This window comes from Xenopus laevis, chromosome 2L (genome assembly GCF_017654675.1).
Source record: "Xenopus laevis strain J_2021 chromosome 2L, Xenopus_laevis_v10.1, whole genome shotgun sequence".
Classification (NCBI taxonomy): Eukaryota; Metazoa; Chordata; class Amphibia; order Anura; family Pipidae; genus Xenopus; species Xenopus laevis.
This window is the reverse complement of record NC_054373.1, coordinates 11,073,144-11,089,159: the sequence shown is the minus strand read 5'-3', so window position 1 is coordinate 11,089,159 and position 16,016 is coordinate 11,073,144. Positions and strand designations below refer to the sequence as shown.

At 41.4% G+C, this 16,016-nt stretch overlaps 1 protein-coding gene across 3 annotated transcripts in view; it reads left to right on the top strand.

Moving 5' to 3' along the window:
- Window positions 1–7,444, top strand: part of get1.L (guided entry of tail-anchored proteins factor 1 L homeolog) — a 39,497-nt gene extending 32,053 nt beyond the window's left edge. For all 3 annotated transcript variants that reach the window (XM_041581089.1, NM_001095948.1, XM_041581088.1), the window contains exons 4-5: window positions 3,452–3,566; window positions 7,047–7,444. In XM_041581089.1, the coding sequence (XP_041437023.1) occupies window positions 3,452–3,566; window positions 7,047–7,120 (189 nt within the window). In that variant the 3' untranslated portion in view covers window positions 7,121–7,444. The remainder of the gene's footprint in view (window positions 1–3,451; window positions 3,567–7,046) is intronic.
- Window positions 7,445–16,016: the final 8,572 nt, after the last annotated feature.

Here is a 16,016-nt window from a genome sequence, read left to right as displayed (position 1 = left end):
GTGTGTGTGTTCTATTAAGCTACTTTTCATCCTTAAATATTGTTATACTGCGACTCCCACGGTTCTACAGAGAGGCGTTGGCGAGAATGCTGGGAGTTGCAGTTTTTCACAAGTATTTACAGTATTTAACGAAAACTTCTTTTTTTTGCAAGTGAAAGATAAATATGTTCAAAAAACAAGGTTAAGCTGACAACAGATGCATAGATTTGGCTGTGTTTGGCCTACATTGGGCTGATCAAATTATTTGCCCCACTCTCAGGCCAATTGCATCGCATGGGGACCCTGCAGAAGAGGACCACTCCCTTGGGCCAATGGAATTATCCCTTCATATTGGTGGGAAACAACATTTTCTTTCTTTGCCAGTAAACCAATACAGCACTATTTAACTAAACGTTTATAGATAGAAGGATTGAATATACTCATGCAAAGTGGCATGTTTTTTCATCTTGTGCCGTACCCCATGAGTAGCATTTGGAGGCACAGTTCCTGGTGTTCTGGAGTACCGTGTGCAAGATAGGGAGTGCCAATGACTTCAGATGCAGGAGGGTTTGCTAGTGGCAAGTAAAGGACTACCTTGTTTTTTGCTCTGGATTAAGCTCAAGATTTGACGTACCACCACTGAAACCCACGAGTGCAAGTTCTCTGTGGATGGGTCCTTGGGGGTGCAGTTCTCCTTCCCCTCAGAACAGTGATCCCCAACCAGTGGCTCATGAGCAACATGTAACTCTCCAACCCCTTGGATGTTGCTCTCAGTGGCCTCAAAGCAGGCGCTTATTTTTGAATTTCAGGCTTGGAGGCAAGTTTTGGTCGTATAAAAACCAGATGTACTGCCAAATAGAGTCTCCCGTAGACTGCCAGTCCACACAAGGGCTACCAATAGTCAATGACATATAATAATTGGTAACCCCTTTTTGCGTGCTTGTGTTGCTCCCCAAAGCTTTTTACATCTCAATGTTGCTCACGGGTAAAAAAAAAAAAGGTTGGGGACTTAGAGCTTACAACACCTACCACCGTTTATCCTCTACCCACAATTGTATAGCAAAATCTTTTTTTCATTGAAGGGCCTCCAGTGTCTATGGATGTGTAGATTTAATAGAGAAACTCAGTCACCTGTTTATATTGTACGGTTAGGGTTCACTTCAGTCTGAGAATGTGTAAGCTGTAGCAGGCTCCACCCATGATGCTTCCACTAAGCCTTGCCATTGATTTGTCTCCGTCTCTGTTGGTGCAGAGGAAAATGATGTAGTGGCATGTTATTAAGTGCATACAGGTATAAGAGGCAGTAGCTGCAGTGGGTTCCTTACCCAAATACCAATAACAATTTACAAGAACGTATCACCCTTTATTATAATTGGTAAGGCTGGGTTCGGGCTCATCTGCATTCTTCTGCCATAGGCCACATGAATCGTTGCACGGCAGTGCATTCCTGATGATGTCACAAGCAGCCATACCCTTTTATAAATCCAGCTGTAAACATAGTTCTGCCCTAGAAGCTGCTCCCCCCATTGCTCTCTCTATAGAGTCGTGTAGAGACTGGCTGCAAATCAACCCCCATGGGGATACGTAAATTCAATATTTACATGGGAAACTGTCTTTTCTTGTAAAAATCAGATCTGACAGCGTTGAATGAAAAAGGCATGTAACTACACGATCCATCTTACTGTTATTATCCATTATTTACTCTCTTTCACGTCTCAGTTCGAAGTTGGAAAAATGCATTTAGGGTACATCTCAGTTATTGTCTGTGGTGGAATCAGGGGTGGCTTCCCATGAACTAGTCGATAAGGACGGGATGGGCAGGATAATTGCAGTTCGTTGAGGAGTTTGTTGTCCTCGTTTGTTCGTTTTTCCTTTCATGGTGGAGTCCCCCTTTTTTTGAAAACATTTTTTTTTGCTCTAGGGAATTCTTGCCCCAAACAGATCCCAGACTTTGGAAGCTGACCAAGTGCAAATAGTATTTTCATATACCCAGAGTGTATTTGCCCTTACCACAAATTGTTTTGTAACGACTGAAAACGGCAGAATAAAAACACATTATAAACAGGATAAGCCAGTTCTTCCAACATAATCTTTGAACATTGTGCATTTTGGAGTAGAAAATATTGTATTTGGAGCAATAAATGGAAATCGGTGCCAGCTGTATATGTTCTCTGTAAGGAAAATCGCGTTAGAATTGGTGCAAAGGCATTACATTATACAGGTATGAGACCTGTTATCCAGAATGCTCGGGACCTGAAGGTTTTCCGGATCTTTCCGTAAATTTGGATCTTCAAATCTTATGTAAATATTAAATAATCCCAATAGGCTGGTTTTGCCTCCAATAAGGATTAATTATATCTTAGTTTGGATCAAGTACAAGCGACTGTATTATTATTACCGAGTCAAAGGAAATCCTTTTTAAAAATTTGGATTATTTGGAAAAAATGGAGTCTATGGGAGCTGGCCTTTCCGTAATTCTGACTTTTTGGATAGCTGGTTTCTGGATAATGGATCCTATACCTGTAATAGTAAATGAGGCCCCTGATTTCTATTCTAGTGTCTACGCACTGGTCAACCCAATGGCTTACAGGCCGAATGGAACCTGATCCAACAGCTTTCTGTATACAAATATAAATAAACTAATCCCATCCAGTTAATCGTAAAGGAGAAGAAAATACATAATTACTGGGAGATGTCAAAATTTTAGGCACCACTTACCTGAGACCCTGGGCTGGTGCTCCTGTTTGCTAAAAACTGCATCGGCCCGGGGGTATTACTATATAAGCACCATGTTGCCATCATCTTCCTCTGTTAAGATCATCTCTGTGACCTTGGCTGGTTGCTCGTGTGCAGTAAATTGAGTGAAAAATTAGATTTTTGCTCATGCACATCCCAACTGGCCTGTAGAGAGAAGATGGTGACGTGGCACTCCTTCATTAGTACCCCAGGCCAGTGTAGTACCCCAGCCTGGGGTGTCAGATAAGTGATTATAAGCATTGGGGGAAGGACATCTTGACTTTCCCCAGTGATTGTACCATTCCTTCTCCTTTAAAACCATTGGTTTCAATTAGACATTTGAAGAAAAGTCCTGGGTGGGATCCCATTGGTGACGCCATTTTGCAGTCACACCATTTCCTTTTACTAGCGGCTCTTCTCTGCCTATTGCTTCTACAGTGACCCTGGTTGGAGGAATCCATGGGATGTTGAAAGACTACCCTCTATGGGGAGCCTTTATAAGCTTAAAAATGCAGTTCTTTTATACAGAGAAGGAGGAATATAAGTGGTGTTTATACAAAGAAGTGCCTCGGGCCTGTGTGGAGAAGGCTAGAAAGGACAGGCTGTGTTGGAACAAGGGTTCAGAAGGAAATGGTGTAAGTGCTAATTGATAGAAATTGAGAGGAACCAGATGTGAATGAAATTTAAACACATGATGTTTTTTTCCTGACTTCTCTGTGTGCTTTGGCTTTGCCAGGCAGCTTTGATGGTGTCCCTCATATGGAAATACTACTCGGAGCCGGTCACTGTACTGCCCAGTAAATGGATCGCACCGCTAGAAAGACTTGTGGCATTTCCCACTGGAATTTCAGGTAATAACAATATTACATTCCATATTATGCCTTTTTTTTATCAATTCAAAAGAATTGCCAAAATGCATTTATCCTTAAAGGTTTTATAATCTACATTGGATGTAGTTACATCTGTAAACCCTATCAAGCAACAGCCCTGTGTGTCTCCTATCAGCTCAAGCTTTAAATCTGGGCATTTGTGGTGACATTCAAGGGATACTGTCATGGGAAAATTTTTTTTTCAAAATGAATCAGTTAATAGTGCTGCTCCAGCAGAATTCTGCACTGAAATCCATTTCTCAAAAGAGCAAACAGATTTTTTTATATTCAATTTTGAAATCCGACATGGGGCTAGATATATTGTCAATTTCCCAGCTGCCCCAAGTCATGTGACTTGTGCTCTGATAAACTTCAATCACTCTTTACTGCTGTACTGCAAGTTAGGCCCTGCACACGGCGCGATTTCGCCGCGATTCTGCGCTAAGCGAGTTGTCGCTGCGTTTTTTAAGCCGAAATAGCTTTGCTAACTTTGGCGCTGGCGTCAATGCAAATCGCGGCGAAATCGCTGCGCTAATTCACACGCGGCGATTCGTTTTCTATTGTCGTCCGAAGTTGCCTCGCTGGGCGTTTCCGGGCGACAGTAGAAAAAGAATCGCCGCGTGTGAATTAGCGCAGCGATTTCGCCGCGATTTGCATTGACGCCAGCGCCAAAGTTAGCAAAGCTATTTCGGCTTAAAAAACGCAGCGACAACTCGCCCAGCGCAGAATCGCGGCGAAATCGCGCCGTGTGCCCCTAGCCTTAGAGTGATATCACCCCCCTCCCTTTCCCCCCCAGCAGCCAAACAAAAGAACAATGGGAAGGTAACCAGATAACAGCTCCCTAACACAAGATAACAGCTGCCTGGTAGATCTAAGAACAACACTCAATAGTAAAAACCCATGTCTCACTGAGACACATTCAGTTACATTGAGAAGGAAAAACAGCAGCCTGCCAGAAAGCATTTCTCTCCTGAAGTGCAGGCACAAGTCACATTACTGGGGGCAGCTGGGAAATTGACAAAATGTCTAGCCCCATGTCAGATTTCATAATTGAATATAAAAAAATCTGTTTTCTCTTTTGAGAAATGGATTTCAGTGCAGAATTCTGCTGGAGTAGCACTATTAACTGATTTGTTTTGAAAAAAACATATTTTCTGATGACAGAATCCCTTTCACAATCAGCCTGGCATCGCTATTGCACCCTGCTTCTCCTACACTATTATGTAATGACATAGCATTTCTCCACTGGCATATTTCAGCCTCTCTGCCGCCTGTCTTTGCCATCAGTAGAAACTGCCTGTTGCTGCCCATGACAGTGGTACTTGGCCACTCCCAGTGAGCAGCAGTTTCCATTCATTACAATGACAGGAGGCTCTGGAGACGTATTGGGCGTTTCCTGGTGCAACATAAATACGGAGGTGTAGAGTTCTATGTTTTACCTTCAGCTAAATGTTTGATGAATACAATTCAAGTGTGAGGTAGTGTTTTATCATCTCACCAGTACTAATGTTTACCCTATTAACGCAAACTACATTCTTTTAAGCAAGGATCATTTTAACTTTAAAGGGTTGGTTCACCTTTAAGTTAACTTTTACTATGTTATATAATTGACAATTCAAAGTAACTTTTCAATAGCTCTTCATTATTTATTTTTTTATATTTTTTTAATTATTTGTCTTCTTCTTATGACTCTTTCCAGCTTTCAAAAGGGGATCACTTACCCCACCTAAAAACAAATGCTCTGTAAGGCTACACATTTATTGTTATTGCTTACTATATTTCTATTCAGGCCTCTCCTATTCATATTCCAGTCTCGTATCCAAGTCAATGCACAGTTGCTAGGGTAATTTGAACCCTAGCAACAAGACAGCTGGAATTGCAAACTGGAGAGCTGCTGAATAAAAAGCGAAATAACCTTAAAAACCATAAACAATAAAAAATGAAAACTGATTGTATCGGAATATCACTCTCTACATCATACTAAAAGTTAATTTGAAGGTGAACAACCCATTTAAAGGTATTATGTTATGATTTTTATGGTGTAGTTTTTATTTCTAAATTACACTGTTGACACTGCAAATAATTCACTCTACCATGTAAAATTCCATTCCTAACCCAACAAGTGTATTTTTTAGTTTTAATATTGGTGTGTAGGTGCATCTCAGGTCATTTTGCCTGGTCATGTGATTTCAGAAAGAGCTAGTGCTGCACTATGGAACTGCTTTCTGGCAGGCTGTTATTTCTCCTACTCAATGTAACGTAATGTGTCGCAGTGGGACCTGGATTTTTACTACTAAGTGCATTTCTTATATCTACCAGGGAGCTGATATCTGGTTACCTTCTGATGTTAGGGTGATATCACTCATACGTGCAGTATAGCAGTAAAGTTTATCAGATAAGAGATTGGGGGCACCTGGGAAACTGACAATATGTCTAGCCCGATTTCAAAATGAAATATAAAAAAATCTTTTTGCTCTTTTGAAAAATGGATTTTAGTGCAGAATTCTGCTGGAGCAGCACTATTAACTGATGTGTTTTCGAAAAAAACAAGTTTTCCCATGACAGTATCCCTTTAAAGGCGAAGAGGCGCTCAGTGTGGCAGACCTTTAGGACAATGTCACATGGGGCAATTAATGTTGTTTTGCTGCCCAAGCAATTTTCAGCAAAGTGAGTGATAAAACACCTGTAATTGGCCTAAATGAAATGCCAATTGATGCGCTCTCGAGTTAATTGTTGTTTAAAAACTCTACACTGTTTTCAAGTGCTACAAAGTTGATTTGTGGCTTTGTGGTTCGGAGTGTTTTGTCTCCTGCCCACTGCGTTGGATATTGCTTGGAAAATGCCCTGTAACCTTACCATGTCATATTTTACGTGTCAGTGACACTGCACATGCTCAGTGTGCTCTCGCAAGTTGTTGAAAAAGCTGTCGGTCATAGATGCTACAGGGCTGATTATTACATTCTAATGCAGAATGCACTGCACTGAGCTGCCATGCAATGAGAATCAGCCTTGTATTGTGACTTATTAATACTGTATATTGTGAGTGGGTCCCTATGCCCAGATAAGTGACAACAGTACAGAACATGTGCTGGAAATCGGCACAAAAGAAGATGGGGAGCTACTGGGGCATCTTTAGATGCTGAAGGGCTGTGGTTGCCTTGGGCTGATATAATAGACAATATAATGTGTACCACTTCTACCCTTGGTTTTGGTTAAACGTTAGTTGACCTTTAAAGGTTTAATATCCTCCAGAGAGATCAGCAATGGGGTTTATTCACACCAGTGATTTCTGAATTGTATAGGTCAAAAACTCCCACATTTAAATTTAATGACTAATAAGTAAGTTTGTTCTCCTTGTGGTTAGTTTCTTAGTCTCGCGCTTATAAAACCTGCGATGCAAGGCATGTTCTGTGATTTACTGTATGGCAAAAATTGTATTAATAACTCCTATTTCTTTTTCAGGCGGTGTAGGAATTACATGTTGGCTTGTGGTCTGCAACAAAGTGGTGGCCATTATGCTGTATCCTATCAGCTAAGAAGAATGACATTCCTTCAGTAGTTCCATCTGTATGCATGCGGTTCTGTGCCAGTCATTAATTGTATGTATTTATTCCCAATATGTGGGTTGCCTTATTTGCCCAGTACAAGGCATTTTTACATGGTGCATTGTGTGAAATTAAAAAAAAGAATATTTTTTTTTGGCAGGCATAGTCTCTTGTAAATGCAAGGTAAATTCAGAGCCCTGTACTTTTTGTGTAACAGGTCCAATCAGTAATGATTGTGTGTATTTTGTGTGAATGTGCACAATTTGGCATGTTGGCTGTTGTTCAGATGTTAATAAAGAAGTACTTGGGCCTTTATTTGCCTGTATTTTGGTTTTTATTGAGCATTGTCAAGTGTAATTATTTTGCTTTATAGTATAAAAGCAACAAATATACAATTCAAGTTGACTCTAGTTGTTAGCTGTGAGTATAAACTAGGGAAGCACTGAATCCAGGAATCAGTTCGGGATTTTGCAGAATCCTTGTGCCTGGCCGAACTGAATCGGAATCCTAATTTGCATACGTAAATTATGGACGGGAAGTTAAATCACATGACTTTACCTTTTATCACAAAAAAAGGAAGTAAAAAAAATGTTTTTCCACTTTTTCTATTACCGCCTTTAATCTACATATTCAAATAAGGATTGGGTTCATTATTCGGCCGAATCTTTCACGATGGATTCGGACGAATCCCAAACAGTGGATTCGGTGCATCCCTAGTATAAACATTGAGACAGTTAACTATACGACTACCCTGACCTGTCACTATTTCTTTGGGATAATAACAACTGGAACAACGAAAAAATAATAGGGGCTCAGCAAGAAATAGGGTAGAACTGTGTACGATTGGGAATGATAGCATGTACTGTACAATATTGGTTGCTGCTTTAAAAGAGACCACTCTATCCCAAGCAGCGCAAATTGCCCTTAATCTAATTGGGGGGGGGCGCATCATTTTTGGTGGATTCATTTAAAATGTATCTATAAGAGAAAAAAGGCTCATTTAGAGGCTTGGTTGTTTCCTTGTCCAACACTAGATATTACCAACTGAGAAAAGCACTAATAAATGGGTTTGTGGTAGACTCCCACAACACTACCTTGTTATAAGGTAGATCAGAAGGGGCCACTGAAGAATGTCTTATAAATAGATTGATACTGGTTTTACCAGTGCAGATATTATAATGAACAGTAGTATTATAATGAGTTTATAAACAGTAGACAAGAGGATGATCCAAGTGAGAGACTTATAGTATTCCAAAAGACTGTGGGGCAAATTCACTAAGCGCCGAACGCTAGCGTTAATTCGCTAGCGTTTGTCATTTTCGTTACTGCGCAAATTCACTAACGAACGCTGGCGTAGTTTCGCTAGTGTTATTTCGCACCCTTACCCCTGGCGAAGTTTCGCTAGCGACGTAACTATGCAAATTCACTAACGCGCGCAGTGTACTGAACGCTACCTTTTACGCTAGACTTCCTTCGCCACCTCAGACCTGGCGAAGCGCAATAGAGTAGATAGGGATTGCTTCAAAAAAAGTCAAAATTTTTTCTAAGTCCCAAAAAACGCTGGCGTGTTTTCTACATTATGGGTTATAGGCTGAAAAAGATCGATAACATTTTTGGGGCTCCCCTCCTTCCCCCCTACATTTCCTGACTCATGGCAACTTACCTAGACAGTGGGCACATGTGTAGGGCAAAATAAAATTTTTATTTGATGTTTTGAAGGTTTTCTAGCCATTTGTAGTGCTGATACGTATTCCTCCATTGAAATTTGAATTTGGCGCCGTATGCAAATTAGCCTTCGCTAGCGTAACTTCGCTTCACTAAGCGAATCAACGCTAGCGCAACTTCGCAATCTTACGCTACCCCTGTGCGCAACTTCAGATTTTAGTGAATTTTCGGAGCGCTGGCGAAACTACGCCTGGCGAAGTGCGGCGAAGCGCGGCAAAGTTGCGCCTGGCGAAACTACGAATGTTAGTGAATTTGCCCCTGTGTGTAGGCCTGTAGATCAGAAGCCCTGAGTGAATTTGCCCCTGTGTGTAGGCCTGTAGATCAGAAGCCCTGAGGCTGTTAAAAGCATCAACCTCAGGCAGTAGGAGATCCCTAACAAACTTTTGGGGCTCCAGAAGTTTCTGCTGTGAGATTGACGGGAATCCTAAATACAGCAGAAAATGACCCAAAAATGTAGTACAGACAGGGGCCGGGCAAATGGTCTAGGCTGGCAGCAAAGGTTCATGGTCAGGAACAGTCACTGAGCCAAAAAACAGCAAAACAGTAGTACAAAAGGCATTAGATAAGGCCTGAGCATTCAGAGCCAGTTGGGCATGGGAAACCAACATAAGGAGCGTTTTATTTGAAAATTTACCGCTGAAGTAAAGTAATCGCATTCAACAACTGCACAGCATGCTGTAGGATGTCGGAACACACGTATAGATGCATGGGAGCATCATGAGCACATACAGTCGCATCTCCATGCACAACTCCCTGGGCTGACGTGCCATAAGGTAGGAAGGCTTGCCGGTTTATGACTAAGTGTCCCCCCCAACTAAGCGTGTTAGGCGAAAGACATTTGTATAAATAAAAGTTATCCATTTTTATCCACCAACTTTTGGTCTGATCTATATGTGGTCTACCAGAGTGCCTTACACCAACACTTGTTTTTTTGCATAAGGATTACCGGGTTCCCCAGGCACCTAACACTATGGCTGTAAGATTGGTATACTAAACTCTAGTGGTGATGGGGGTGAATCTAATGTATCTGAGTTGTGGCAAGAAGGTGCATCCTCCTAGAGTCCTGCGCGGAACCTATTTGTTAATCCCGGACCCGCAACCCGCATACTTACCCGCTTGGACCCGCTACCCGACCCGCAGGTACCTTATCCGTAACCCGATCCGCGACCCCATGACCATCAAGAAACAGGAAGTGCTGTCATTGTAAACTGGAAATGACATCATTAGAAGTAGGTGTGATCAGAAAAAAATTTGTAAAACTCGCTATTGAGAAGAACCACAACCCGCAAACCCTGAGTACCGCCGATCCGCGTCTATACCCGCTCCCGAAACTTCTACCGGCAGGGACCCGCTGCAGGACTCTACATCCTACTTGCCTGAGGAAACAAGAAATGTTCATGTGGTGTGGGTGGCTAAAATCCTGCAGAGAAATCTTTACTTATTATTTGTGTTGACCCAGCTAATTCCTGACTATTCTTTGGCAAATCCCTCTTCTTAAAATAGATCAGATAGATTACTTGTTGTCCCAGCAAGAACATGATTTCTCTTTTGGCTGGCCCTTGGCTTTAGTTTTTGCAATCCATATGTGACACGAATTGGTTGTGACTACTGTCTGGGTTAACACATCCTGACTTGGCTCTACTATTATGAAGTTCAGCGTCCATATTTGTCTTATCGGTACTGCTATACAGGACCTGAGCTCACATATTGGAGTTACTAGTAAGAACATACTGTATGTCTGCCAGTTGCAGAAGCAATAAAGTTGTGTCTGGGAATGCAACAGTTGAAAAGCTTCAATGAAGACCCAAGTCAAGGTTTTGCCACATTGGCAAGGAGAGTATAGACTTTTCCAACTTGGTTGTCTGCCCAGGGTTGGGTTCCTGGGATTAAGATTTACCAACTGCTATTTATCCCAGTGCGATATATAGTTTAATATATGGAATCACATGAAAATGCAGTCGCTTATGAATGGTGTTTATTTCAAAGAGGGTTTCTTGGTGAGTTCTTTCCATGGATGTCTGACAACATGTGCTTCTTTTCAAACCACAAAGTGCTTTGGTGGATTTGTTGTTTATATATATAAGGTGAGTCTAAGCACACCCTAAATATCTGTGGTAACTGTTGATCCCACAGGAACAATCGACTGTAACTTGATCACGTTATAATAAACCTTTTCAAGTCTGGAATGCATTAAGGCTACTGACATGTCACATTTTTACACCTTTGGAAAAAACTTGATTGGCCTCAACTCTATAGATATGTGTGTGTGTCCCCACACACTGACATCACTGCAATCCTTCTGTCCGACCCACATTTGTCTTTTATTAATGGAAGTGTTGTGTTGAGCTTTGGATTTTTGGGCAGTGCATAATATATAATAATAAAGGGTGGTATATGGGTGGCCCATGGATGTCCACATGCACACTCTTGACTAGCATGCTACATTTTAGGCTTTCGATTGAGCACCTACAGTTGCGAGAACCTATGGGGAGCTGCTACTATTTACCTCCGGTCATAGTATTCAAAGGCTGGCACCACCTGCATGGCAGCATTTCTTGGGATAAGTGTCTCCTGACATGGGCATTGGTTTCACTCAGAGGGCTTAGTCCTCCCCCATTAGCTTTTAAAAGAGAACGATTGCCTGGCCACAACATTGGTTCTACAGGCTTAATCCTCCCCCTTTGTGGCTTTTAAGAGAGAGAGACTGCCCAGACCAACACCCATTTCCAAAGGCATGGGACAACTATTTAAAGGAACGGGTGTGGAGCTGCTACAACCACATGGAAGCTTGACCTGCAGAATAACTGCTAGACTTCCGGCAGAATAACTGCTACAATACAAATTGCAAAAATACATGCATTTGCACAGATATTGGATTACTTATGAAATGGGACCAGGAAATGTGCATTGATCAATCCCCCTTCTTTTTCTCTATGTTTGTAGTTTTTCCATTGTAGTTAAATATATTTTTACTTAGCCTTGGGGTGTTCCCAGAACCCCCCTTTTTTGCATAATGGTCAATTGTGCCTAGGTCTGGAAGTCTTTTAGATTTAGGTTTATAGTTTGGATGCACTCACTGATGGCCAAATTGTGCTAAATCATCAATAGTTTGGGCTAGATAATAACTATATATGGCAGTGAGTAAGGTTTGTTGATCAACTGTGGTGAATTGGGTTGGCGCTGCCTTGAATCCCAATTTCCTATAGCATTAGTTTTCATACTTCCTGAATCCAAGCCTTCTTTGGGTATCCAAGACATCTTCATCGTCGATCATATTTGCTCAGGCCTACTCAACCCTTAGGGCAGGGGCCCACAAAGCTACTGGGGGAGATTAGTAGCCCAGCGACAAATCACTTCTTCTTTGGGCGACTAATTTTCCCGAACTGCCCCCCCCACTGGCTAGAATCAAAATCGACAGCAGGATGGCACTCGGAGCGATTCGTTTTCCCAAGTCGTCTGAAGTTTCCTCGTGGTCACTGGGGCTCACCGACCCCTTCTAAAAACAAATGCTCTGTAAAGCTACAAATTATTTTTACGACTCCTATTTCTATTCAAATACGAGTCTCTTATTCAAATCAGTGCATGGTTGCTAGGGGAATTTGGACTCTTTTTGTCATTCCTCGACTAGAGCATTCAAGTCAAAAAATGGAGAGAAATAATTTAAAGCAACTTAAACCTCAAGCACAATAGATTTATTCCTTTTGGGAAGCTTGGGAAGCCAGAATTCATGGAAGGCCGATAGTACCAGATATGAAACTGGCTACCCTTTGAAAAAGCTTTATCTCCCAAAAACTCATATTTACAATAACAATAAGTGCTATTAAACTCAAGAATGCTATAGAATGGCTCATTGCTAGGCAATGCACTTTTAATTCCATTTTAACATAGAAAATATGTCGCTGGCACTTTGTGACCTTTTTGCAAGTGCCATAGATTCTACAGTTTTGGCAGGGAAAACATTAAAGGAGAAGGAAAGGCATATTTAATTGGGGGTGCAAAAAGTTAGGCACCCCAAGTGTTTGTCATATCAGGAGAAAACTGCACCGGGCCGGATTCTTCCAGCGAGCACCATGGGGCGATTGGCTTCCTTCTTCTTCTTTCTTCAAATTTCCCGGGGCAGACGCATGCGCGGTAGAACACAATATTCGACTTCTTCATTAAAGGGGAAGGAAACCTTGTCGGCGCAAACCCCCCACCCCCCCTCCCGTTTGTTGCCCACCCTCCCTCCTCCCCCCTGGCCTACCCCTCCTGCTGGGCAAATGCTCCTAACTTGTTACTTACCCTTCTGCGCAGGTCCAGTCTACGGAGTTCACCAATGCCATCTTCTTCCACACGATCTTCTTCCTGCTTTGAACGGCGCATGCGCAGTAGGATCATTTTGCCGGTACGATCTACTGCGCATGTGCGTGACTTTTGGCGCATGCGCAGTAGATCCGTACCGGCGAAATGATCCTACTGCGCATGCGCCAAAACGCCGTTCAAAGCAGGAAGAAGATCGCGTGGAAGAAGATGTCGTCTGTGAACTCCCTGGACTGGACCTGCGCAGAAGGGTAAGTAACAAGTTAGGGGCATTTGCCCAGCGGAAGGGGTAGGCCAGGGGGGAGGAGGAAGGGTGGGCAACAAACGGGAGGGGGGAGGGTTTTTGCGCCACCTAGGTTTCCTTCCCCTTTAAAGTTCGGCTTTTCGTGCTACTGCTCATGCACACAGACGGAAAGAATGATCGATCTGTGGTGCTCGCTGGGCTGGCGCAGTTTTCTGCTGACAGGAGCACTGACCTGGGGTGTGAGATAAGTATATACAGTCACTTTTAGTCACTTTTAGGGTGCATAACTTTTGGCACTCCCAAGTAAGATGCACCTTTCCTTCTCCTTTAAAGTGAAAATTACAAAAGTTTTGTGTACAATGCAGGAGAATGAGATGCTAAATCCAATCAAGCAGTCACTGAAATGAATTCTGAATCAAAGGTTAAAAATGTTTTTAACAATGACAAACTTGGAGTTTTTTTTTTTAATTTTAAATAAATTCTTTAGTGTGGATTATCACCCTCTTTTTGTCCTGTAATTTAAAATGTGATAAATATAAAATACATTTACAATGTACTTATACATATAGTTTTGTATTCAGATTTTGTAATCAGTAATTTGTGACCTAGTACAGGTATAGGATCCCTTATCCGGAAACCCGATATCAGGAAAGCTCCGAATTACGGAATGGCTGTCTCCCATAGACTCCATTTTATTTAAATAATCCAAATTTTTTAAAATGATTTCCTTTTTCTCTGTAATAATAAAACAGTAGCTTGTACTTGATCCCAACTAAGATATAATTAATCTTTATTGGAAGCAAAACCAGCCTATTTGGTTTATTTAATGTTTAAATTAGTTTCTAGTAGATTTAAGGCATGAAGACCCAAATTACAGAAAGATCCGTTATCCGGAAAACCCCAGGTCCCGAGCATTCTGGATAACAGGTCCCATACCTGTAATAAAGTACTGGCAGAATGGGTTGTTATGCTGTCGATGGAAAAAGTATATAAAATCTGCAGGATTCACAACTTGTTTAAAATTAGTATGATCTGGTTTTAAAAAAAAAAAAAGCTGTGATTATAAAATAAAACCAGTTGGCGGCTTGTCGGTTAGCTGAAAAACATATCCATTTAATTTAAACAAATGTATATGAAATTGACTGGAGAAGTGAAAAGGTTTAAATAAAAATTCATGCAAGATTCTCAAATTGAACTGATAAAATAGAAGTGGAATTTCCAGAGTTCAGCAGCAGCACATGGATGGCCAGTAGGGGATTTGAAAAATGAATCCTGTTTGTTACAAGCCCCAACCAACATAAATAACTGATGTTTTATTGTTGCATGGAACATTTGCACCTTTAAAAAATTAAATCACATATTTAGAAATATATTCAAAAATTCAAAAACATCCAAAAATTTAAGAATACAAATGTTTTTAATATTATTCTAACCTTTACATAAAAATATTATCATGAAATATTTAGCTACTTTTTTTAAGCAAAAAAATAACATTTTTTAAAACATGCTGGGGGAAAAAAAGGATCTGAAGAGGAAAATTGGGTTGTGGATTTCATCTCATGAGAAGCATTAGGATAAGAGAGTTATTGATGCGTATGTTTGTGTCTATGATGCATGTCAATAAATCCAGGGCAGGCTGTCAGTCTGGGATGTAGGAAAGGTTGAGTCTCTTTTGCAGAGGATTGGAAAGACAATTAACAAGAAAAAATATAAAAGTGCTGTGCTATTTTTTGAAAAAAAAATGCAATATTGTCTTGTGTACGTGACTGGCTTGCCATCTCTGATTATCATCGTGCTCGGATTCTATTTCCAAACGTCCATTTTAAGGTAGGGATGGCTCGGAGCCAAAGAACAGCCACACAGAATGGATCCGCCAATCAGATGAATGCAAGGAGACGCGACATCATTCTCATTAGGGAGCTTCGTACAAACAGAAAGAGGGAGACGTGGGGGGGGGGGGGAAGGTCCTTAGTGAAACTCCGCAGCTGTTGGCTAACGGCTTTTCATTTATGAAAAAGGATTGGTTTGGACAGAGGATAATTGGCCGAGTAGAGATAAATAAAATGTACAACGAGAAGCATTTTATTGTTGAAATATAAATATCTAAAAAGTGTATATTCATTGGCAAGACAGGTAATTCTGCCCCACCCCAATGAAAAATGGATAAAGTATGCCTTTCATTAAATAAGAAAAACTTCATATAATTCTCCTAAAGGGAGACAACGACCCTTTCCTGGCACGTTTTATCTTATTACCAGTCAGAGGAACGTACAACTTTATTTGTATAACTGCCCCGATGGCACGGTGCTAGCTCATGACTAGTACAAAGGAATTGTGCCAGGTCATACATGGAGATTCGTATAACTACTCCGATGGCACTGTGCTAGCTCAAGACTAGTACAAAGGAATCGTGCCTGGTCATACATGGAGATTCCTATAACTGCCCTGATGGCACGGTGCTGTGCCGGGTCCTACATGGAGATTCCTATAACTGCCCTGATGGCACGGTGCTGTGCCGGGTCCTACATGGAGATTCGTATAACTGTCCTGATGGCATGGTGCTAGCTCATGACTAGTACAAAGGAATCATGCTGGGTCCTATATGGAGATTTGTATAAC